The sequence below is a fragment of the Panthera tigris genome, chromosome D3 (genome assembly GCF_018350195.1).
Source record: "Panthera tigris isolate Pti1 chromosome D3, P.tigris_Pti1_mat1.1, whole genome shotgun sequence".
NCBI lineage: Eukaryota > Metazoa > Chordata > Mammalia > Carnivora > Felidae > Panthera > Panthera tigris.
The window spans coordinates 66,836,690-66,860,449 of record NC_056671.1 but is presented as its reverse complement, the minus strand read 5'-3'; the positions used below and the strand labels follow the sequence as shown (position 1 = coordinate 66,860,449).

Below are 23,760 nucleotides of genomic sequence, written 5' to 3'. Positions count from 1 at the left end.
AAGTTTCAGACAAGATCATGGCAGAAGTGGTCAAGGCCTATACCAGGGTGAACTGAGCTGGAATATTTTGAGGTTTGAGTGGGTCACCTCAGCGTCTTTCTTCGAGGCCCCAGGCAATCATTGTCAAATACGTAATGCTCCAGAGAGAGCATTTTAGAGTTTACAAGGTATGTTCTGTGGAACTGATGAAAGCGAAAACATAGGCTTTTTAAATGCTGTGGTTAACATTAAGCCTATGTGGATGCTTCTATAAGGATTAAAATGATCGGTATTTATTATGACCATTTGCTGGCTCTAGTTGTACAGGTTTGTTTGTTTTTTTTAACAATACAATTCTTTTGTTGTTTATCTAGCCTTGTTTATATTTTTTTCCATAATCTCCTTCAGAGTTAACATTTTTTATTAAGTATTACATGTCTCCCATAAAAGGTGAGTTTTGAGAAGCAATTTTAGGTTCCTCTGTGTATAAAAAAGAGAATGTTTTGTCTTTATTTTGTGTAGCCTTACCTTTTGTGCTGCAGGGTATTTTAAATTAAAGAATCCTTTTAACTGTTACTCATCCAAATAGAGTAGGAACAATCCGGTCTTTTGACTGGCAGTTTGCCCTGGCAGGTAGGTAATAGTTGATGCTATTGTTGATGTAATCCTCCATTTTAGGTCACAATCGAGTTCAGAAGTAGAATAATGTATAAGACTGTTAATAAAAAGACAAATTACAGATAATGTTGATTAGCCAGAACTCTTAATATCTTTTTTTTTTTTTTTTTTTTTTGTCTCTGTGCACCTTTTTTCGCCCCAGAGATAACTTTTTAAAAGACAGAACCAGGGATTTGTTTAAAATCAAAATAGTTTGTGGATGAGGGTTGTTATGCTGAGTGTATTAATAATTGTCTGTACTAATTTAGTTGTTTACAGCTGTATTAAATACCTAAGGAATGATTGATTAACTATAAACAGGCTGTTTTTATTGTGAAATATGTCTACACAAGAGTCTGTCAAACATACACGTAAGTTTTAAAGAGTTCTAATAAAATTAAAAACACCCACATACTCACCATCTAGGTCAAGAAGACTCTAGAGGCTCCCTTTGTGCTCCTAGTTTGCAGCTCCTCTCTGTCCCCTGAAGAAATCACTCTCCGGATTCTTGTGATAATCATTCCTTTGCTTCTCTTTACACCTTTGTATGCATACCTATTTCTGAATGCTAAAATATGAAACCATACTGAAGATATTCTTCCGTGACTTGCTTCTTGCACTCCAGTAAATTTCTGAGAGTTATCTAGGATGATTCGCATAACTGTAGTTTGTTCATTTCCAGCGCTTGTATTCTGGGTATGAATATACCGCTATTTCTTTGCCCATTCTGCTATTGATAGACATTTGAATTGTTTGTTTCCAGTTTCTGGCTCCTAACAAACAGTGCTGCTATGGACATTTTTGTTCAAGCCTAATGGTACAGAAGGAAAGAATCTTTCCAGGATATAATACCTGGGAGTGGAATTGTTGGGTGGTAGAGTATGGTGATTCCAAACTGGTTTCCAAAATGATTATACTGGTTTATTGGCTCACTAGCAGCATATGGGAGTTTCTGTTGAAAATCTTTTCATATCTTCAGACTTTTAAACCTTGCCAATCTCTTGTTTGCAGTGATCTCATTCTGCTTTAAATTTGTATTTCCCTGATTACTAATGAGGTTTGAACATCTTCATTTGTTTGCTATTCAGATTTGCTCTTTTGTAAAGGATATATTGAGATTCTATGCCATTTTTCTACTAGGTTGTTTGTCTTAATACTTAAAGTTTATATTTCCTGGATTCTGGTTCTTTTTCACATGTGTTGGAAATTTGTTTTTCACTCACTCTGTATATTATTACTCTCTTTCCAGTACTTTTAAAAATTCTCTCTTCCAGTAATTGAATTTATCTGCCTTTTCCTTTATGGTCTGTGCTTTTTATATCTTAAAAAAGCCCTTCCTATCCTCAAGTCATGAAGATATTCTCCTATCTAAACGTTTCACAGTTTTGCCTTTAACATGTGGTTGTTTAATCTACCTGGGAAAAAAATTGTGTGTGATGTAATATGGGAGTGCAATTTAATTTTTTCTCCTGTGGTTATTCAGTTTTCTAATACCTCATTCTTTCTTCACTAATCTGAAATTACCTCTTTTGTATCAGGTTTCTACACATGGAGTGGGGAATCTTTTCCTGTTCCAGTGATCAGTTTGTCTCATTATGTGCTAATACCACAAGATCTTAGTTAGTTACAAGACCACGTTAATCAAATCCAGATATTAGGTAAAGCAGGGTCCCAGCCTCTTTTCCTTCTTCAGTCTTGGCTGAAGTCTCTTGACTATCTTTGGCCATTCGCACTGATGTATAGCTTTGAGAACCAGCTTATCAAGTTCCACAAAACACCTTTTGAGATAATGATTCGAATTGCACTGAGTCTATAGATCATTATAGGGAAAACTGACCTCTTTACAACATTGGGTGTTCTAATCCATGAAAATGGTGTCTCTGTATGTTTAGGTCTTCTTTGTGTCTTTCATTGAAGTTTTAAAATTTTGCCATAAGAAAGTTGACATCTTTGGTTAGACTTTTCCTGGTAACCTGATATTTTATGCTACTATTGCAAGTAACATTTTTAAATCAGTTTTCTAATTATTCGTTGGTGACATAGAAATGATAATGATTTTTAATATTAATTGCTGTACTTTCCTACTGTTTTAAAATCTTGAATTTTTATGTATAGAATCATATCTGAATAATAATAGTTTGCTCTTTTCCAGTTCCTATACCTTGTTTTTCTTGCTTTAACTGCTCTATCTAGGGTATTATTTACACTGTTAAATGGAAGTGGTGGTTATTCCTTGTGTTATTCCTATCTCAAAGAAAATGTTTCCGGTGTGTTACTGGTGAGTCTAATGTTGGCTATAGGCTTTTTGTGGATAGTCTTTACCAGCTAAAAGAAGTTCCCTTTCATTTTTATGTTGCTTAGAGTATTTTAGTGTGTATAGGTACTGAATGTTATCAAATGCTTTTTCTGCAAGAATTGACATGATCAAACATCATTTTACTTCTGTCGTCTATTAACGTGGTAAACAACAGGAATCAGTTTTCTAATTTAAACCAAGCCAGTAGTAGGATAAACCCAACTTAGTCGTGAGGTGTTTTATACATTACTATGTTGACAGTTACTTTCTCTCAGCGCATTGAAAATCTTATTCTAATGTGTTTTGGCTGGCATTGTGTCAAGTGTGAAGTCAGCTGTCAGTCTGCTGCACCTTTGAAAGTAATGTGTCTTTTCCCTTGGCTGCCTTCAACATCCTTTCTTTGCCTTCAGTGTACGTGGTTTAGGTATGGACTTCTTTGTATTTAGTTTGCAGGAATGCTTTGGACTTTCTGAATCTGTACATTGGTAGTTCTTCGTGGTTTTTTGCACAGATTTTCAATCTTGGCTTTTATTCTTTAAACACATAGGCATATCCAGTGACTGATAATTACATTATCACAGGAGTCCTTGTACGACTGCTCTGTGCATTGTTGTTTCTGGACGTTCTTCCTTCTGGTCCTTGTTTCTGTAGGCAACTTGCTCATTATGCTTAGAATTTTATTTTATTTTATTTTATTTTATTTTATTTTATTTTATTTTATTTTATTTTATTTATGGGATTTCTCTGTTGTTTGGGCTGAAAGTAATATTTGGGGAGGTTTTGCATTTGCTTCAGCCAGGCACCTGCTAGTCAAGGTCATCCTAATTAAAATCTTGAAGGTTCTCTGAGGACTTGTCTTTAGATAATGTCTGTAGGCTGGGTCCAGGGCTGGTTGATGGTCCAGGGCTGGCTGTAGCACTTTCTTCCTTTCACTCTCTGGGCCAAGTTTCATAGCAGCTGATATTCTTGTAGCTGACTGAGACGATGTGGGGTGGAGTGCCAGTGATGGTTTCCTTCTGGTTCATCCTTATAGTGAAGACTCTGCTTTTAGATTGAGAGGGTCTATCTCTTCAGGTGGGTTCTGAGTTTTATCTTTTATACCCTGAAGGAGCCAAGGGAGGAGGAAATCAAGGTAGCCTAGTGTGGGCAGATGCTCTAGGGCCAAAATGGTGTTTTGCTCACCTTCTGGTTTCTTGCTTTTATTTAGATCTGAGAATTCCTTATTTTCTTCTTTGCTTCTTGAAGCTTGTATACACACACACATATATATACATACATGTATACACTCTTGAACAACACGGATTTGACTGTGCTGGTCTACTTATATGGGGATTTTTTTCAATAAATACAGTATAATAATGGAAAAGTATTTTCTATATGACTTTCTTTTTTAAAATTTTTTAAATGTTTATTTTTGAGAGAGAGAGCATGCACACACATGTGTGTGAGCAGAATGGGAGAGCAGAGAAAGAAGAGAGAATCTTAAGCAGGCTCCACACTCAGCACGGAGCCTGACATGGGCGCAATCTCACAAACCGTGAGATCGTGATCTGAGCTGAAATCAAGAGTCAGATGCTTAACCGACTGACCCACCCAGTCACCCCCGCTTTTGATTTTTCTTAATAACATTTTCTTTTCTCTAGTTTACTTTATTGTAAAAATATAGCATATAATACATACAACATACAAAATGTGTATTAGTCAATTTTTATGTTGTCAGTAAGGCTTCCAGTTGACAGTAGGCTATTAGTAGTTAAGTTTGGGGGGAATCAAAAATTATACCTGTATTTCTCTGACTGTGCAGGAGTCAGCATCCCTAACCCCCAGGTTTTTCAAGGGTTGTGTGTGTATATTTTAATCTAGTATTGTTAAGTTTCATTTGGAGTATTGCCAGCTGTGTTATTGGAAACCCAAGTCCAAGAATATTTTTTTCTAAATAAGCATACCAGAGTTTATTCATCCACAAATATGTATTTACTTTTCAAAGTAGGCAACGTGGGAGACTACAAGTTTCTGCCATTGTTCAAGATATATTTGGAACTCTTTTTTTTTTTTTTTTGGAATTGGTTTCAGAGCCAGTAGCATATTCTTTTAAATATCTTTATTGGCTACATTCTTTAAAGATGAAACTTGGGCTTACCATAGAATTCAGCATCACACTCCTAGGTATTTATTTACCTAAATGAATTGGAAACTTACATTAACACAAAAACCTGTGCCTGAGTGTTTATAACTGCTGTATTCATGATCACTGAAAACCTGAAATAGCGAGGTGGAATTCAGGAGGAGAATGGATAAGTTGTGGTATATTCACATTATGGGATGCTATTCAGCAATGAGGAATAAACTGTATTGATCCTGGCAAAGGCATGGATGGATCTGAAATGCATTTTGCTAAGTAAAAGAAACCCACCCCAAAAGGCTGCATATTATATGATTGTATTTATATGACATTCTGAAAAAGACAGAACCACAGAAAACATTAGTGGTTGCCAGGAGTTAGTGGAGGGGAGAACAGTTGACTACAAAGGGGATCCACAGGGAATTTTTAGGGTGATATCTTTGATACTTGTTTGCATGTGTGAAATATTATATTATTGTTTTATTATAAAAACAAAAAATGGAAGAAAAAATGAATACACTTAAGAAAACTAAAAATGAAGTCCCATCCTCTTTTCTTTAGCTTCCTCTTTTTTATTTTTTTAAGTTTTTTAAATTTATTTTGAGAGAGAGCATGAGCAGGGATGGGGCAGAGAAAGATGAAGAGAGAATCCCAAGCAGGCCCCGTGCTGCCAGCGCACAACCTCACATGGGGCTCGAACCTAAGAATCATGAGCTGAGCCGAAACCAAGAGTCAGACACTCAGCTAACTGAGCCACCCAGGTGCCCCTCTACTCTGTTATTTTTGAACCATGCATCTCTTTCATGCTCCTCTGTATAAATGATGTAGCTCATAATAAACAAATTAAAGGGGAAAATACACAAAAGGAAAGTTGGATGTGGTTAAGGTAAGGAAAACATCCCCTGACTAAAATTACTAAACTAACTTGAAATTTCCTCTTCAGTAATCTGTAAATACTGGTAGCTCCTTGACCACATAGGCCGTATCGAATATAATGGTGGAGATGGGCGATTAGAACATTTTCATTGTATATAACAAAAGATGAGAAAGATTTTGCCAATGATTTAGGGCTTCCATCCACTCATTCTCAGAGTACATTTGCTCATATTTAAAAATAAATGAATGAATTGTTCCACCAAAAAGTTAATGTAAGAAATCTGAAAGTAAATGGTAACTTCTCTTTTAGCATTCCCCTTCCTATGGTTTTAATTCAAGATTAAAAAAAAACAAAAACAAAAAACCTAACCATTGTAAAAGTCTATGGACCAAATTTTGGATTTTTGATTTTTAAAAACACATTTTCTTCCAGAAGAGCAGCAGCGTAACACTAAGCAGTATCTTTCTGGATATAAATGATATTTTTGAAGACTTACCAGTTTTTAATTGTCCATTGTTTCCTAAACTGTATTTTTAATTTCATTTGCTCTCTCCTAGGGAATGAAAGATGGCAGCACGCCGTGCGTTAAAAGCTGTTTTGGTGGATCTCAATGGCACACTTCACATTGAAGATGCAGCTGTGCCAGGCGCACAGGAAGCTCTTAAAAGGCAAGCTATTCTCCAGGTTCAGCTGACAAATATGTTTGTAAGTGCCATTTTACCAAGGCAGATCATTAGCTAAATGGATGGCCTTAAGATGGCACTTTCCCAGCTTACCAGATATACAGGAACTGCCTTGGGTTTAGCTAGAAGATGTATGCACTGTAATAGCCTCCAAACGCTTGTGTTCTAAACCTTTATTAGGTTTGGCCTTTCAATCTAGTCTTTTTGTTCTTTGTGTATGTGTGGCTTTATCTAAGTCAGTAATGTAAATTTGGGAATGAAAACTCAAGATTCTAAATAATCTGGAATAAATAGCATTGGAAAAATCACAAATGAATTCTGGAATCACAAAGTGAAACACACACACATACACAGAGGCGTAGTTCTGCCCTCTCCCCCTTCACCCAAGACCTTGCATTGAGTGTGCAGCTCACCAAGTAACATTTAGTTAAGAGACTTGAAGTTTTTTTTTTTATTTTATTATTATTATTATTATTTTTTACCATTTACTTATTTTTGAGAGAGAGACAGAGACAGAGCACGAGCAGGAGAGGGCAGAGAGAAAGGGAGACACAGAATCTGAAGCAGGCTCCAGGCTCTGAGCTATCAGCACAGAGCCCAACGCGGGGCTTGAACCCACGGACTGTGAGATCATGACCTGAGCTGAAGTTGGACACTTAACCGACTGAGCTACCCAGTGCCCTGAGACTTGAAGTTTTATATTTATTTCCATCAACTAATTTAATGCTTTCGAAGGTTAGAGACTATCTTCTATTTCTGATGTATCAACCACAGTATTTAACACAAGTCTACATACAAGTTGAGGCTATGGTAAAAGCTTGTTAGAGTGAACTGAATGTGAATGTTTGCTTCTGAGTTCTGAAAAAAAATACTCCGCCATATGACAGAGCTAATAATGCTAAGTACCTTCCTTTTAAAATAATTTAGGGAAGTTTTCAAAAATCAGCAATACTTAGCATGTGGTGCTTATCATTTTCCAACCTTAAAATATTCAAGAATGTGCTGTTATTCAGAAAATCTAGTGACTAGTGTCACAGTGCCAGGTATTAGAGCAAAAGATTGACACGGATTTTGTATTCTCAAGGAGCTTATTTTCCATCTGGGGAAACACCAGACATGAAGAGCCTGGTATAATCTGCTAGGGTTCAGTTGGAATCTATCAGTTTAGTTAAAGTCATGATGTTCATTATACATGGACAACATGATCAAAGCCAAGAGCTTTTACTGCCATAATGATGAGCTTTCTACTCTGGATTGAAAGCAAAATCTTTTTCTTTCTGGTGAACAATGAGTGACATCTCTAAGTAGCTCATAAACTGTGAGCCTGCCAGTCTGGGGGGACAGGAGCCTACAAGTTGTTCTCTTACTGGCACTAGGGGGTTTCCATCCCAAAGAAATCACTATACTGTGTCACTTCTGGTTTTGGTTTCTTCCTTCCTCCCTCCCTCCCTCCCTCCTTTCCTCTCCCTCCTTTTTTTCTTTTCTTTCTCTCTTTCTTTCTTTCTTTCTTTCTTTCTTTCTTTCTTTCTTTCTTTCTTTCTTTCTTTCTTTCTTTCAATTTTAGAGAGAAAGAGAAGGTGAGCTGGGGAGAGAGGCAGAGGGAGAGAGAGAATCCCAAGCAGGCTCCATGTTTGGTCCCATGACCCTGGGATCATGACCTGAGCCGAAATCAAGAGTCAGGCACTCAACTGACTGAACCACCTAGACACCCCTGGTTTTGGTTTCTATGGAAACAAACAGACTAAGGGAAGTTGAGGGACTAGTAAAAAGAAAAGTTTTTTAAAAATCCTCATTAAAAGTGACGTGGTAATTTCACAACTTGAACTTGTTCATTTTTAATTATGTTAATAATAGTTGTGTTGAAGTAATCAGTTTCTTTTGAGAGATAAATTTAATATGTTTTTCAGAAGAGCTATCACACAGATATTATACAGTTAATCATGATTACAGTGAACCATTTAATCATGCAGATTTATTTAATGTTCTTTGGGTGAATACTTAAAAGGATTTTTTCTGACTTATACGGTTGCTTCTTTTAAATTGTTAGTGCTGGGGCGCCTGGGTGGCTTGGTTGGCTGAGCATCCGACTTCGGCTCAGGTCATGATCTTGCGGTCTGTGAATTCGAGCCCCGCGTCGGGCTCTGTGCTGACAGCTCAGAGCCTGGAGCCTGCTTCAGATTCTGTGTCTCCTTCTCTCTCTGCCCCTCCCCTGCTTGTGCTCTCTCTCTCTCAAAAATAAACATTAAAAAAATTTTTTAATTGTGGTTAGTGCTATTACATTTTATGTCCATTCAAGATAGGCATAAAATAAAAATCAACAGGGTATTAATATAAAATTTTAAATTTTGCTAAATTAAAATTATTTTTAGATTTTAGATTAAAATATTGTAGAGCTGCGGCACCTGGGTGGCTCAGTCAGTTAAGGGTCTGACTCTTGATTTCTGCTCAGGTCATGATCTCACAGTCGTGAGTTCAAGCCCTGTGTCAAGCTCTGTGCTAACAATGCAGAGCCTGCTTGGGGTTCTCTCTTTCTCTCTCTCTCTCAAAATAAATAAGTAAACTTTAAAAAATAAAATAGAATACTGTAGGACCAAGAAAATAATTTTTATTTTTAAAGAAAGCTTTCATGAATTCTCTTTCTGGTACCTGATTGCCAGTTTAGGTTCCAAAAGCAGATCATGGAATCAAAACAATCCTGTATGTAGATAGTTCAAGGGGAAAACACATTTCAGTGTGTAAAACTGGAATATGTCTTTGAGCATTCTAGATAGTTTCTGTTTCTTAACTTAGTAACACACGGGGGTCTACCAGTCTCTAATTGACTAGGAAGGAGGAAAAAACATTCTGAGGTATCCCCTGTTCTCTTAGTGTAGATCAGAAGTTGTACCAGAACATGGATCAGAGTTCCGTCTCATCTGAGCTCCGCTGGCACCCAGCTGTGCAAAGCAGAGCAGTCACCGAACTTCTGCTGGCCTCTATTGTCCCGTCTTTGAGAGAAATTTGCCCTGGCACACAATCTCTACAATAACTTTATCTCTCATAATCTGAGAGTATAGTAGTTACGGAGCTTTGTTTTTTTTTTCACTTCTTTACTAAAACCCTGCGGTAAAACTTAGTTATTGAAGGCCCTCAAAAAGGTAAACATAGCTTTTACAATTTGACTTTGCAGCCTTTGGAGATTAAGCGGTCCATAGGACGTCTCTGGGGAGAGGGGCGCCTGAGGGGCTCAGTTGGTTGAATGTCGAACTCTGGATTTTGGCTCAGGTCATGATTCTAGTGTTGTGGGATGGAGCCCTGTGCTGAGCATGGAGCTTGCTTAAGATTCTCTCTTTCTCTCTCTCTCTCTCTTCCTCTCTTCCTCCCCGTCTCTCTCTCTCTCTCTCCCCCCCATTCCATCCACCCCCCTCCACCCATCTCTCTCTCTCTCTCTCTCTCTCTCAAAAAAAAAAAATCTAGGTAGATTACAGAAAAGCTTATCTGCCATAAAAACATTTACTTGGTGACTTACCGTTCATTTTCTGACCTTTGGCAAGTGCTACCAAATTAGGTTGTATGGGGCTAGAATGTAAAAGCTGCCTATTGACATCTGAATTTTGCTTTCCCAGGTTACGTAGTACTTCTGTAATGGTTAGGTTTGTGACCAATACAACCAAAGAGAGCAAGCAAGACCTATTGGAAAGGTTGAAAAAATTGGAGTTTGATATCTCTGAAGATGAAATATTCACTTCTCTGACTGCAGCCAGAAATTTAGTAGAGCAGAAACAGGTTCGACCCATGCTGCTAGTAGATGACCGGGCACTACCTGATTTCAAAGGTACAGGAAATTTGGAAAGATACAGAAATTGGTTCTTCATATTTGCTTATAAATCAGTCTTAAAACTGGACTTTTACAAGTGTTTGTTTTTCCCCCAGACTTCCTCTTATTATTATTATTGAAATGGTCAAAAGTTTGAATCTAAATTCATGTTTCTCAAACCTGTTTTGACACACTCCACAATAATACAATATGTAGTAACCCAGTACATCTATGTTTGTGTTTATGTATGTTAAACAATGCTTACTCTATAAGGTGTCCTTTGTTTTCTGTTTGGTTTACTTACTTGTTTGTTTGAATTTGATGCTGCTTAGAACCCTCCAGATTAGTTTCACAATCTGCTAAATGGATCATGGCCCACAGTTTGAAAAACCACAGGTCAAAATCATTTTGCATATTATAATCCTCAAATCAGGAGCCACCCTATTAATTTGATTAAATGAGATAAACTCAAGATCTACTTACTTAAAGATAGATATTGGAATCTTACATTTTATTTCAATTTGTGTTAATAGAACTAATCTGATTCCACTTAAAAATGATTGATTATGGGGAATTTATATTTATGATGGGCATGGTTTTTGAGACTGATGAATAAATCTTAATAATATTGTGAAAAAAATTGATCTCATTCTGTATAGTGAAGTTTTTAGAAGATTAAACTTTTTTCGTTGGAAAACTTAACAGACTCTGGGAAAATATCCTGGTTTTATGAAGCTTTGTCACATTCCTTCTTTTTATAAATGATACTCAGAGTGAAATGACACAGTATAGAAAAATGGGTATATAAATACCTCATTACAAAACCATATGATGGCTTTACAGATAATGATTAGGGAAATTCAGCATGCATATATAGTTAGGCTAAATCTCAAAAGTTGTCCCATCAGGAGATAGACCAGTGTATCAAACAGTTGTTATTTATAAGAAACAGAAGCCAGCTTTGGCTGAATTAAATAGAAAATACGTTTATTGGGGCGCCTGGGTGGCTCAAGTGAAGTGTTCAACTCTTGATTTCGGCTGAGGTCGTGATTTCACGGTTCATGAGTTAGAGCCCTGCATTGGGCTCTGTGCTGACAGCGTGGAGCCTTCTTGGGATTCTCCCTCTCTCTCTGTCTCTCAAAATACATAAGTAAACATTTTTTAAAAATACATTTATTAAAAGGATCTGAATGCTGGCAGGAATATAAAATGGTATACCTTCTATGGAGAGGAATTTGGCAATAGCTAGCAAAATCACATCTGAGGCAGAACTGCCCTTTGTAGGAATCTGCCCCTAAGAGATAGTTACAAAAATACACAATGACCTACAAAGTTGTTCATTTTGGCCTTATTTGAAATAACAAAAGATTGGAAACAACCCAAATGTTATTAGAAGGGGCTCATTGGTTAAATTTATGATATGTCCACAAAAAATGGAATGCCTAAAAAATAAGGGCAAATTCTATCTCCTGATAAGGAGTGGCCTTCATAGGATATATTAAGTGAAAAAAGTAAGGTATAGAAAATCTGATGTATTTTCTGTGTAAGAAAATGAGAGGGAAATGGATATATATGTATACACACAAACACACATGTATATATGAAATATATGTATATATGTGTGTATATATGTATACATATGTATATATGTATATATATTTCATATTTGTGAAAGGAAGCTAAAGAAGGATAAATAGGAAATGGAAAACTGGTTACCTAAAGGGGGAGGGAGGGAGAAAGGGATTAAGAGACAAGACTGCATGGGGCGCCTGGGTGGCTCAGTCGGTTAAGCGTCCGACTTCGGCTCAGGTCACGATCTCGCGGTCCATGAGTTCGAGCCCCGCGTCGGGCTCTGGGCTGACAGCTCAGAGCCTGGAGCCTGCTTCTGGTTCTGTGTCTCCCTCTCTCTCTGTCCCTCCCCTGTTCATGCTCTGTCTCTCTCTGTCTCAAAAATAAATAAACGTTAAAAAAAAAAAAAAAAAAGAGACAAGACTGCTCTACAAGTATCTTGTTATATAGCTTTGCCTTTGGAACTGTATATATATTTGTATATTTAAAAGACAGTTCAAAAAGAAGCCAGTCCCTGAAAACTAAAATCAAATAGAAACAAACTTAACTCTGCAATCAAGTTCATACCCACTTAGAGAAAAGAAGCACTTCAAGTGACTTTAAAATACAATATTTTTACTCTTTGTTCATAGTGGGATAAATTCTAAGGGTAAAAGAACTGCAAAGAAATTGTCAACTGCATTTAGTAGCCTTAGTGTTATTAGTAATGTTGGCTAGTATTATTTTGTTTTTAATATTTGTTTATTTTTGAGAGAATCAGAAAGACCTAGTATGATTGGGGGAGGGGCAGAGAGAGCAGGAGAGAATCTGAAGCAGGCTCCAGGCTCTGACCTGTCAGCACAGAGCCTGACGTGGGCTCGAACTCATGAACTGTGAGATCATGACCTGAGCCAAAGCCGGATGCTAAACCTACTGAGCCACCCAGGTGCCCCTACGATTATTTTTTTTTTTTAATTTTTATTTATTTTTGAGAAAGAGAGAGGGTGGGGAAGGGGCAGAGAGAGACGGAGCGAGAATCCCAAGCAGGCTCCGTGCGGTCAGCTTAGAACTCAGTATGGGGCTCAAATTCCCAAACCATGAGATCATGACCTGAGCTGAAACCAAGAGTTGGACGCTTAACTAACTGCACCCCCCAGACACCCCTGTTATTATTATTTTTTTTAATATTTATTTATTTTGAGAGAGAAAGAGCATGCGTGGGGGCACAGAGGGAGGGGGAGAGAGAATCCCAGAAAGCTCTGCGCTGTCCTGCAGAGTCCATTGAGGGGCTTGAACTTACGAACCATGAGATCATGACCTGAACTGAAATCAAAAGTCGGATGCTTAACTGACTGAGCCACTCAGGCGCCCAGATACTGTTATGTTTATTTTTTATTTTATTTATTTTTTTTGATACTGTTTTTTTTTTTTTAATGTTTATTTATTTTTGAGACAGAGAGAGACAGAGCATGAATGGGGGAGGGTCAGAGAGAGAGGGAGACACAGAATCGGAAGCAGGCTCCAGGCTCTGAGCTGTCAGCACAGAGCCCGACGCGGGGCTCGAACTCACAGACCGTGAGATCGTGACCTGAGCCGGAGTCAGACGCTTAACCGACCGAGCCACCCAGGCGCCCCAATACTGTTATGTTTAAAGCAAAGTAGTAATCATGCTAATATTGGTAGTACCCAAAATTTTATGTGTAAGTGAAAAGAGATACAAATATAACAACAAATAAGCTATGTATTACTAATTTTGAATTTAAAATATCATTAACAACTCCCTTGTTCTCTTAAAAAATACACGTTATTTGCTTTTCCACTACAAAGGTCTAGAAGCAGTGACAAACAATGCTCAGAGGATGTTGTACTACCATTTCTGAATTACTCTACATTCGGGGCTACCAGTAAGGAGGAAATTGGAAACCTTGGGTATCTGCTCTTTCTATTTCTTCCCCTCACATTTTGGTGGACTCGATGATGCACATGGTTCAAGACAGGGAATGAGAAAGGCGAATAGGAATTGGTATGTGGATAATCCACAGGACCTTTAATCAGTCTTTTACTAATTGCGGTGGTGAATGTACTCATTTGGTTCTCATATCTGAAGTTCTGTTATCAGATACCAAGGCCTTAAACATGCTTTAATTATACATTAATATTTGTGGAACTAAAACTAAATTAGGCATTTCAGTAGGAAACTATAGAATGAATCTACATTCCATATTTATCACAAATGTGTTAGCCTCAACTGTGTCAATTAGAAAGTCTAATTTCCCTTGCCTCTTAGACTTTCAGTTCCTCATCAGTTGCTATTGATCTGATAGCTCATAGAGAACTCATGACTGTTCTTGTTGATTGTAATCAGCAAAGCTTTTTAAAGTTAGAAATTGTCACTTGTTCGAGAACATGAAGTTACAGGTTTGTGTGGAGATCTTCTAGTTACGGAGTAGCTGTAACACCATGCAAAAGGAATATGCAAAAACACTAGAAGACCCTTTTCTTTAAGTATTATTTATACTTCCAAAGTACATTGGGCAGGATAATCTCTTAAATTTCAGATTATGGCTACAGTAAAAATTTGTATTTGATTGACTAAAGCTATTTTATTATAAAATGTATCATTACTGTTAATTGCATTTTTCAACAATTACATATTTTTCCTTTCCCAGGAATACAAACAAGCGATCCTAACGCTGTGGTCATAGGACTGGCACCAGAACATTTCCATTATCAAATTCTGAATCAAGCATTCCGGTAAGTCTTCAGCTATTTATTTTTCATCTGATCATATACTACTCTCTTCCCTTCCTTATTCTCTGTCATGTCAGGTTATAGATATATTTTACTTTCTGGCCACCCAAATTGTACATGACGATAGATATCTTCAAGATCACTTCAAGATCAACATTAAATCACATTGCTTACTGCTTGCTTAGTTTTTTAAAAATAATCAATATGTTAAAAAGTGGTGATGATCTTTGGGGTTTTTCTGGTTTGTAGAATCAATATCCTCGGGCAGAAATTCATAATAAAATTGCAACTCTGAAGCTAGCAATTTTGTAATGGAACCCAAGTCCACCTGCTCGATGGGAAGCAAAGCCAATCACTGAGATACAGGTTTGCAGCAAGGAAAGCTTATTCGAGAGGCAGCCGGAGGAGGAGACTAGAGGACAAACCTCAAATCTGCCTCCCCAGAGAGGTAGAGAACAAGTGTTTTGTAATCATAGGGGTTAAGATTACATAAATATTGATGAAAAGGGCAGGGAAACTTACATGAGTATTCATGAGGAAAGATGGAGCGTGATCACTGAGCAAACATATATGTGACATATCCCATGTTCACTTTGGGGTGGAGATTTAACCCCAGAATAAGGCAAAATTCAGCCCCTGACATCAGGAGGTTATCTTAGGACAAAGAGAAGAAGGGGCTATGGGCATGCTCTGAGAACTGGTATAAACTGAATGGGGTCTTGGGCTCATTATCTTAAGTAAGGAGTGCAGGGCTTTGCTTGTCCATAGACTGGAACCATATCAGATGACCTTGAGTCCAAGCTTCTGCAGAGACAGCTAGTGGATTTGTTAGTGGGATCTGAAAAGACAAAATAGCTGATTAAGGGGCAACAGTTCTCTGAAAAACAAGATTTAAACTTTCTGCTCGTTTTAACCTCGTCAATCCCATGGGGCATAGTTTCAGTTTTATGTTTTATTATCATTTCTATGATTCTCCATTGACTGTGCTATTCTCTGAGGAAGATATCATCCAGGCTAACGCTCCAAAAACAGTACATGTGATTCTTCCTCCAATGACAATCTAGGCTATCAAGAAAAGTTGACACATTTGGCCACACTTTCAGAGATTATTTGATAAGTGATAATGGTAGTCTGAACTGGGATGGTGGCAATAGAAGTGAAGAAGCAGATTTAGGTAGTGTTGACATGACTTGATGGATGGTTGGGTTAAGGGGGTGAGGAAGACCAGTGAGTCAAGGAAAATGTCCAGATTTCTAATGTGAGCACATGTGACAGAACACTCCCAGTTAGGGTTCAGGAGGTGATAAGTTTAGGTTGGGGCTATTGGGCCTTTGGGGTGTCTAGGTGGGGGTGTTCCAAAGGCTGTTGGTAGAAATGGGGGGACATAACAACACGGAAAATGTTATAAACCTTCACTTGTGTGTCCATTTTTTTACGTGAACTTTTCACTGCTGCTTCAAAAAGAAGACGGCATACTGGTTCTCATACTTCCTAAGATAAATTGTATCAGAATTTACCCGCAAATCTGCTCTAGAGTGAGATCGATCTTTTTCCTTGAATTTTTCATTTTTCATAGATTTTTCATTTTTCATCTTGTCTTTTATTTCTTGTCAAACCATTAAACAGTGTAATTTGCCTTTGAATTTATGACGAGCTAAGTAGTTGTAAATATTGCATCAGGTTACACTGAACTTGTTAAAAAACTTTTAATAGCTTGGTAAATTTTTGGTATTTAATTACAAAGAATGCCATAAAGACATCATTTTCTTTCTAGTACAGAGATCTGCAAGAATCATTATAATGTATACTTGATGTAGAATTCATTTCTTGATGTAGATGTCTAAGAATCAGAATGTTTTTAGAAACTTTAAAATTCACTACAGGGTTCACACATCTGGGCACATTTTTTGCTGTTGATCTTGGAAGTGGATGTTCTCATGGACAGTCTTTATGGCCAAAACTAGCACTTTGGGAACATCCACCTTCTTCCCCTGTATGAGCATTAATTTTAGAACCTCAGTTAATGGAACCTATGGCTACTTATGCACTTTTATTTGTGACTTTCTTAGTCACTGTGATGGTCAAGCCTTTGTCTAAAAGGAATGAACCCACTTTTTATAGCTGCTCAGTATCCATTTACTATATTTGCTGGAGAACCATGGCTATGCCATGTTGCTTGAAGATGTACTTTGGGGTATATAGTATTAAACTTTCTTTTGCTTTGCCTACTTCAGTTATCCTCTAGCTTCTTGGGGAAAGGGGCGGGTGGTTATCTGACGTGCTCCTTAAGTAAAATTTACAACTGTGCCATAATCAGTTTTCATTTAAAATAGAGAACTTGCTATGAATTCTTACTTCTGAACTTATCCCACTACCCTTTACCCATTTCTTTAACCACAGAATTCAAGGAGAAGGCATTGATCGATTTTAGCTGGTAATTTGGGAAGGACATATTTAATAGGAAGTTGGGAGGTCTCTGTCTTAGATGAATACTAGACTCAGGGTAATAAAAATGTACGTTGACATAATACTGACTTTGTAATTGCTCGGATGCTGTCTAATTAGTACACTTCCCTAACCATATTGATTTTTTTAAACACTACGTTTTAAAGCATTACAGTGCACTTATAGGTCAACTCTAATTTCACAAATGCACTTAACAGCTGGGTGGAGAATTAACAGAAGGATTTTAGGTCTTGCCCTTCTTTGCATATTGATGTCTCCACCGAGACTATGCCTCCCAACCAGTGACTACAGCTGTTTGGATTGTGTGTGGCAAATACAGACATCTCAAATGAACCACCGATTAGCTAAATTACTATTCAGGTTGATAATGAGAATAAGCATTGGATTTTAAACCCCATTGCATAGCTGCCTTGAATAACAGCTTCAGGGGCATATTGCCCTCAGGCAGATACATCAACCTTCCACATTACACTGCCTCTTATTTACTGTGTTTTGAATGGGTACTTCCCCGCCCCCCACAAATGCACAGTACAGTCTGTCTACAAACGTGTGTTAAATGTCTGAATGAAATTGAGAACACTGAATTTAAAGAATTGATTTTGGGGAAGGATAGGAACCACCTATAAGGAGTAGATATGATTTGGGTTTGGATTCTGTAAGACATTCAAATCCTAAGAGCCGTTGGTGGCTTTCCCCCTTTTGTCTCCTACTAAAAGATACAAAATATAATATAATGAACACTCATATGCCTGTCAACCAGTTTAAGAAATGCAAACTGTCAACACATTTGATATCCTCTGCATATCCCTCCCCAATTTTATTGCCCAAGGCCCAAAAGTAACCAAGGTTATGAATTTTGTGTTTATCGTTGTCATACGTTTCTTTATACTTATACCACATACACAGGTATCTGTAGACGGTATGTAGTAGTATTTTGCGTGTTTTATATAGTACATAATCATCAATTTTCTTCATCTTCTGGTAGTATTGTATGAGTCATCAACGCAAATATCCAAAGCTCTAGTTCCTTCATTTTCCCAGCCATAGTATGAGCTTGTAGCAAGGTTTTTTTTTCATCTTCTGATCTGAGTTAGAAACCCAAAGCTTGAGCATTGTAGTAATGGACCAATTATAATTAAATTTGATGATCTCTATGAGGAGAAAGGCTGCTGGGCAAGCAGCTCACTTAATAACCTAACTTGAAGTTAGTGACAAAACTAAAAAAAAAAAAAAAAAAAATCAGCACAAAAGTAATATGTCTTCATTGTAGAAAAGTTTAAATGTTCAAAAAAGAAAAAAGAATAAATAAAATTACCTGTAATCCTGCCACCTAAAGAGAACCCCAGTTAATACGCTAGCACATAGCCCGTTTGTTTCCACGCACATAAATATTTAGATAAAAATAAGAATGTATGACACTGTGTGGTAACTTGCTTTTTAAAAGCTCCACGACGGGGGCACCTGAGTGGCTCAGTCTTTTGAGCGTCCAACTTTGGCTCCAGTCATGATCTCAGGGTTCTTGAGTTTGAGCCCCACATCGGGCTTGCTGCTGTCAGCTCAGAGCCTGTTTCGGATCCTCTGTCCTCCCCTCTCTCGCTGCCTCTCCCCTGCTCACACACACTGTCTCTCTGTCTCACTCAAAAATAAATAAACATTTGGGGCGCCTGGGTGGCTCAGTAGGTTAAGCGGCCGACTTCAGCTCAGGTCACGATCTCGCGGTCCATGAGTTCGAGCCCCGCGTCGGGCTCTGGGCTGATGGCTCAGAGCCTGGAGCCTGCTTCCAATTCTGTGTCTCCCTCTCTCTCTGCCCCTCCCCCGTTCATGCTCTGTCTCTCTCTGTCTCAAAAAAAAAAATAAAAAATAAAACAGTAAAAAAAAAAATAAATAAAAAATAAACATTAAAAAAAATAATCACCCCACGATGTACATGTTTTTCTGTATTCTTTTTTTTTTTTATGTTTATTTATTTATTTTGAGAGAGAGAGAATCCCAAGCAGGTTCCATGCTCTCAGTGCAGAGCCTGGGGGAGGGCTCAAACTCATGAACCATGAAATCATAACCTGAGCTGAAAGCAAGAGTCAGATGCTTAACCAAGTGAGCCACCCAGGCACCCTGTTTTTCTATATTCTTAAGTAGTCTTCCAAAATGTGTTTGAGTCCCACAGCATATCCCGGTTTAAAAAGTGCAATAAATTGTGTAGCCATCTGCTTCCCATTAGTTATTTCCAGGATTTTAAAGTTAGTTTTGAAAAAATGAGAACGTGTTTTCTAAGCAGTATTCGTGTTCATTCCTTAAGATTGTTTTCAGAAGTATCGTTGCTGGGTCAAAGGAATTTGGGGAAAAAATTATAGAGAATAGCTTAACCTAGGAAAAATTAAAGTTTTTTTTGTTTTTTTTTTTTTTCCCTAAATGAAGCGCAGCTGCCCTGGAGCTTCTAGAGGAGCTTATTAAGATGTCCTTATCACTGGAGATAAGTGACATCACAACTTTCACAGGTAAATGCAGAGATGCAGGCTGCTTAACGATAATGTTTCAGGACTTTGTTAATGACTTCTTTCCTATAATTGTTGCAAGGTACATGAGTCCCCAAAAAGTCTTAAAGGGGTGTAGAAATTAGTTTTTTTTGGTTTGGAGGAGGAGATTCTTATTGCTGTGAACGGTTTTTGTTAAATATTGAATTGCTTTCTTCACCCCATCTCCTTAAGAAAGGAAATAAGACGTTTACTCCGGTATATTCAGTTCCTTAGAAAGAGAAGAAGAGAAAGGGAAGAAAAAAATGAACAATACTGGCCTCAGATATTAATGCATTTGGACAGTAACTCCTGAATTTTTTTCTAGGTGTTTGGAGCCCTGGATAAGAGCAGTTCCAAAACGATGTGGCAGCAGGGCGTAAAGTAGGAATATTTCTGTGGGCTTTTTCTGTTTTGAAAGGGCCGATTATGATGCAGTTTTTTTTTCATTTTTTTTTTTAACGTTTATTTTTGAGACAGAGAGAGACAGAGCATGAATGGGGGAGGGTCAGAGAGAGAGGGAGACACAGAATCTGAAACAGGCTCCAGGCTCTGAGCCGTCAGCCCAGAGCCCGATGCGGGGCTCAAACTCACAGACAGTGAGATCGTGACCTGAGCCGAAGTCAGACGCTTAACCGATTGAGCCACCCAGGCGCCCCTATGATGCAGTTTTTTAAATTGAAGTCCAGATTATAAAAATAAAACACTTTGGAGGTGAGAAATTGTTTAAGACTTATGAACATGAGTTATGTAAAGCATTCCATTATATATATATATACACACACACACACACACACACACACACACACACACACACATATATATATATGCAAGAGGACTTTATATGCCAGTTTGAAAATCAGAATACAGAACTGAGTTGAATATGAGTCACTAACTACTCTTCTTTTTTAATCAACTGGGGAGATTCTTTTATGGTCAGGGCAGTTCTTGCTGCTCCAAATAAAAGCTTCTGGTGAGTAAATCACATGAATATATTACTGATTTTTTAAATTGGATGTATAACAGGCACAGTAAGGTGCACAGATTGTCAGTATACAACTCAATAAAATTAAAAAAAATTTTTCTTAATGTTTATTTATTTCTGAGACAGAGAGAGACAGAGGATGAGTGGGGGAGGGGCAGAGAGAGAGGGGGACACAGAATCCGAAGCGGGCTCCAGCCTCTAAGCTGTCGGCACAGAGCCCGTCGTGGGGCTCAAACTCACAAACCGCGAGATCGTGACCTGAGCAGAAGTCAGATGCTCAACCGACTGAGCCACCCAGGTGCCCCTCAATAAAATTTTACACGTAGACCAAACTGTGTAACCTCCACTCTGATCAAGAGCCAGAACATTTAGAGCGCCCTAGAAGGCTCCCTAGCCCAGTCAACACTACCTCTTCCGTAAGGTAACCACCATGATTTCTGTCAGTATTACCAGTTCTTGATCCTCATATGAATGAAATCATCTAATTGTAGCATGTTTGTGTGTTTGTGAGATCACCCAGGTTGTTGCATGTAACAGTACTTAGTTTTGTTTTCTTCTTTTTTTTTTTATTGTTGTTATGTTGTACAGTTGTCCATTGTATGGATATGCCACAATTTGTTTATTTATTTTACCATTAATGGCACGTAGATTGTTTCCAGTTTTGGCTGTTATGAATAAAGCTGCTACGCACATTCTTCTACATGTCTTTTGGGCGGCATATGTGCTCATTTCTCTCGGGTCTGTTATCTAGGAAGGAAATTGCTGGGTAATAGGATAAGCACTTGTTTAGATTTAGTAAATATTGCCAAACAGCTTTCCACAGTGATTGTACCGGGTCATATGTTCCCACTAGCTATCAACAGGAGCTCTGCTTGCTCCCCATTCTCATCAGTGTCTTGCTAGTCTATGTAATTGTAGCTGTTCTGTTTGGTGTGGGTGGTGGTATCTTACTGAGTTTCAGTTTGTATTTCCCATATGAGTAATGTCGTTTTCACGTACTTATTGGCCATCGGATAGCTTTTGTGATGTGCCGTTCAAATCTTTGGCCTTTTCTGACTGGATTGTATTTTTCTTACTGATTTATAGGAGCTCTTTATACAGGTCTTTGGTTGGACATATGTACTGCAGCTGTCTTATCCCTGTCGTGGTTTGCCTCCGTTAGTAGTATGAGAAGTCTAATCACGTGAGGACATGAAGTTCTTAATTTTGATGGAGTCCCATTTGTCAATATTTTCTTCTATTCTGCTGAAGAAATCTTTGCCTACCCCACAGTCATGAAGATATTTTCCTGAGGTTTTTTCTACCAGCTTTGTTATTCTACCTTTAACGAATACATCTGGGGTCTATTTTAATTAATTTTTGTGAATTATGTGAGGTAAAAGTTCACTTTTCTCCATATGGATATCCAGTTGTTTCAGCAACATTTATTGCAAAGACCCATTCTTTCTATTCTAGAATTGCAGTGGTGCTTTTGGTGCTTTTGACATAAATTCGGTGACTATAGATGTACGGCTCTGTTTCTAGATTCTTTATCTACACTTGTGTTGTTCCATACTGTCTCAATGCTCTGGCTTTCTAATCAGTCTTAATATCCAGTAGTGTTCATTCTCCAACTTTAACATTTTTTAAAATTGTCTTGGCCATTCTACATCTTTTGAATTTCCATATAAAGTTTGGAATTAGCTTGTCAGTTTCCACACACAAAAAAAGCCTACTGGGAGTGTGATTGGATTCTATTTAATCTATGAATTGGGGTAGCATTTACAATGGTATCTGAACAATGATGTCTCTTACAGTCTATGACAATGGAATGTATCTCCACTTAGGTTTTATTTTTGTGCTTTTTCAGCAGTGTTTTTACAGTATGGGCCTTAGATGTTTTGTTAAATTAATCCTTTTATTTCTTGTTTTTTGAGGGTGTTATAAATGGCATTTTATTAAATTTCATTTTTAAGTGGTGTTGCTAATATACAGAGGTATAATTGACTTTTTGTATGTTAGCCTTGCATTTACTGATCTTATATTTACTTACTAAGAAAATAAGTTATTTGGAGAGTCTTTTGGATTGGATTTTCTACATAGTCAATTGTGGCACCTGCAGATAATGAGAGTATTCCTTCTCCCCTACCAATCTTTATGTTTTTATTTCTTTTTTTTTTTTTTTGCTTTATTCCGTCTGGGACCCCAACTGTGGTACTAAACAGAAGTGGTGATGATAGGTAACCTGCTATTAATGAGACAGTTACTGTGGCAGTATGACATTGGAGATATTCTGAAGGTTTCCGTTAATTGTTAATGAGCTTTTCCTTTGATATATTTCACGATTTACTATTGTTTTAATTTGAGCTTTTGGTAGTTGGTGTTTCTCGGGTCAGTCGGGAGTGTCAGTACTTTGGTGATCGTCTAATCCAGTGGTTCTCAACCAGAGACATTTTTGCTTCCCAGAGGACATTTGGCAATGTTTGGAGACATTCTTGGTTGTCACAACTGGGGATGAGCAGTGCTGCTGGTACCTAGCGGGCAGAGGCCAGGGATGCCACTAAATGTCCTACAGGGTATCCGACAGCCTGACAACAGCATTTTCCAGTCCAAGAGGTCAGTAGTGCCAAGATTGAAAAGCCCCCCGATCTACTTCAGCCTCTTCATTTGAAAAGAAACTGAGGCCCACAAACATGACGTGATTTGCTGTTACCTATTGTAAATAGCATAGATACCACACTTCCTGTATTTATGAAGAAAAATAATTGCCATTACTGTCAGACAGATACTCTGAAAAGGTTTGCATATATCATCTCTGTTCCCCAAGATGGTGGGCATTATTCCGCATATTAAATCAAGACACTCAGACGTACAGGGCTTCATCCATGAATTTATTCAGTAGCCATTTAGTGAGAGGTGCCGGGGCTTTTTTTTGTTTGCGTCTTGGAAGTAAGAGATACCATGATGAGCAAAACTGATGGGCATGGTGGAAATTATATTCTAGTGAGGAAGACAGACTAGTCACAGTTGAGTAAGGACTATAAACTATAGTTTATACGGGAAGTGATACAGGGGACAAAGGGTGATGAGGGAAGAGATTGGAGGCAAGGA

At 37.8% G+C, this 23,760-nt stretch overlaps 1 protein-coding gene across 5 annotated transcripts in view; it reads left to right on the top strand.

Annotated features, from left to right (window-relative positions):
- Positions 1–23,760, top strand: part of HDHD2 (haloacid dehalogenase like hydrolase domain containing 2) — a 36,403-nt gene that overhangs the window by 2,496 nt on the left and 10,147 nt on the right. For all 5 annotated transcript variants that reach the window (XM_042961767.1, XM_007080546.3, XM_007080548.3 and 2 more), the window contains exons 2-4: positions 6,489–6,599; positions 10,220–10,428; positions 14,628–14,712. In XM_042961767.1, the coding sequence (XP_042817701.1) occupies positions 6,499–6,599; positions 10,220–10,428; positions 14,628–14,712 (395 nt within the window). In that variant the 5' untranslated portion in view covers positions 6,489–6,498. The remainder of the gene's footprint in view (positions 1–6,488; positions 6,600–10,219; positions 10,429–14,627; positions 14,713–23,760) is intronic.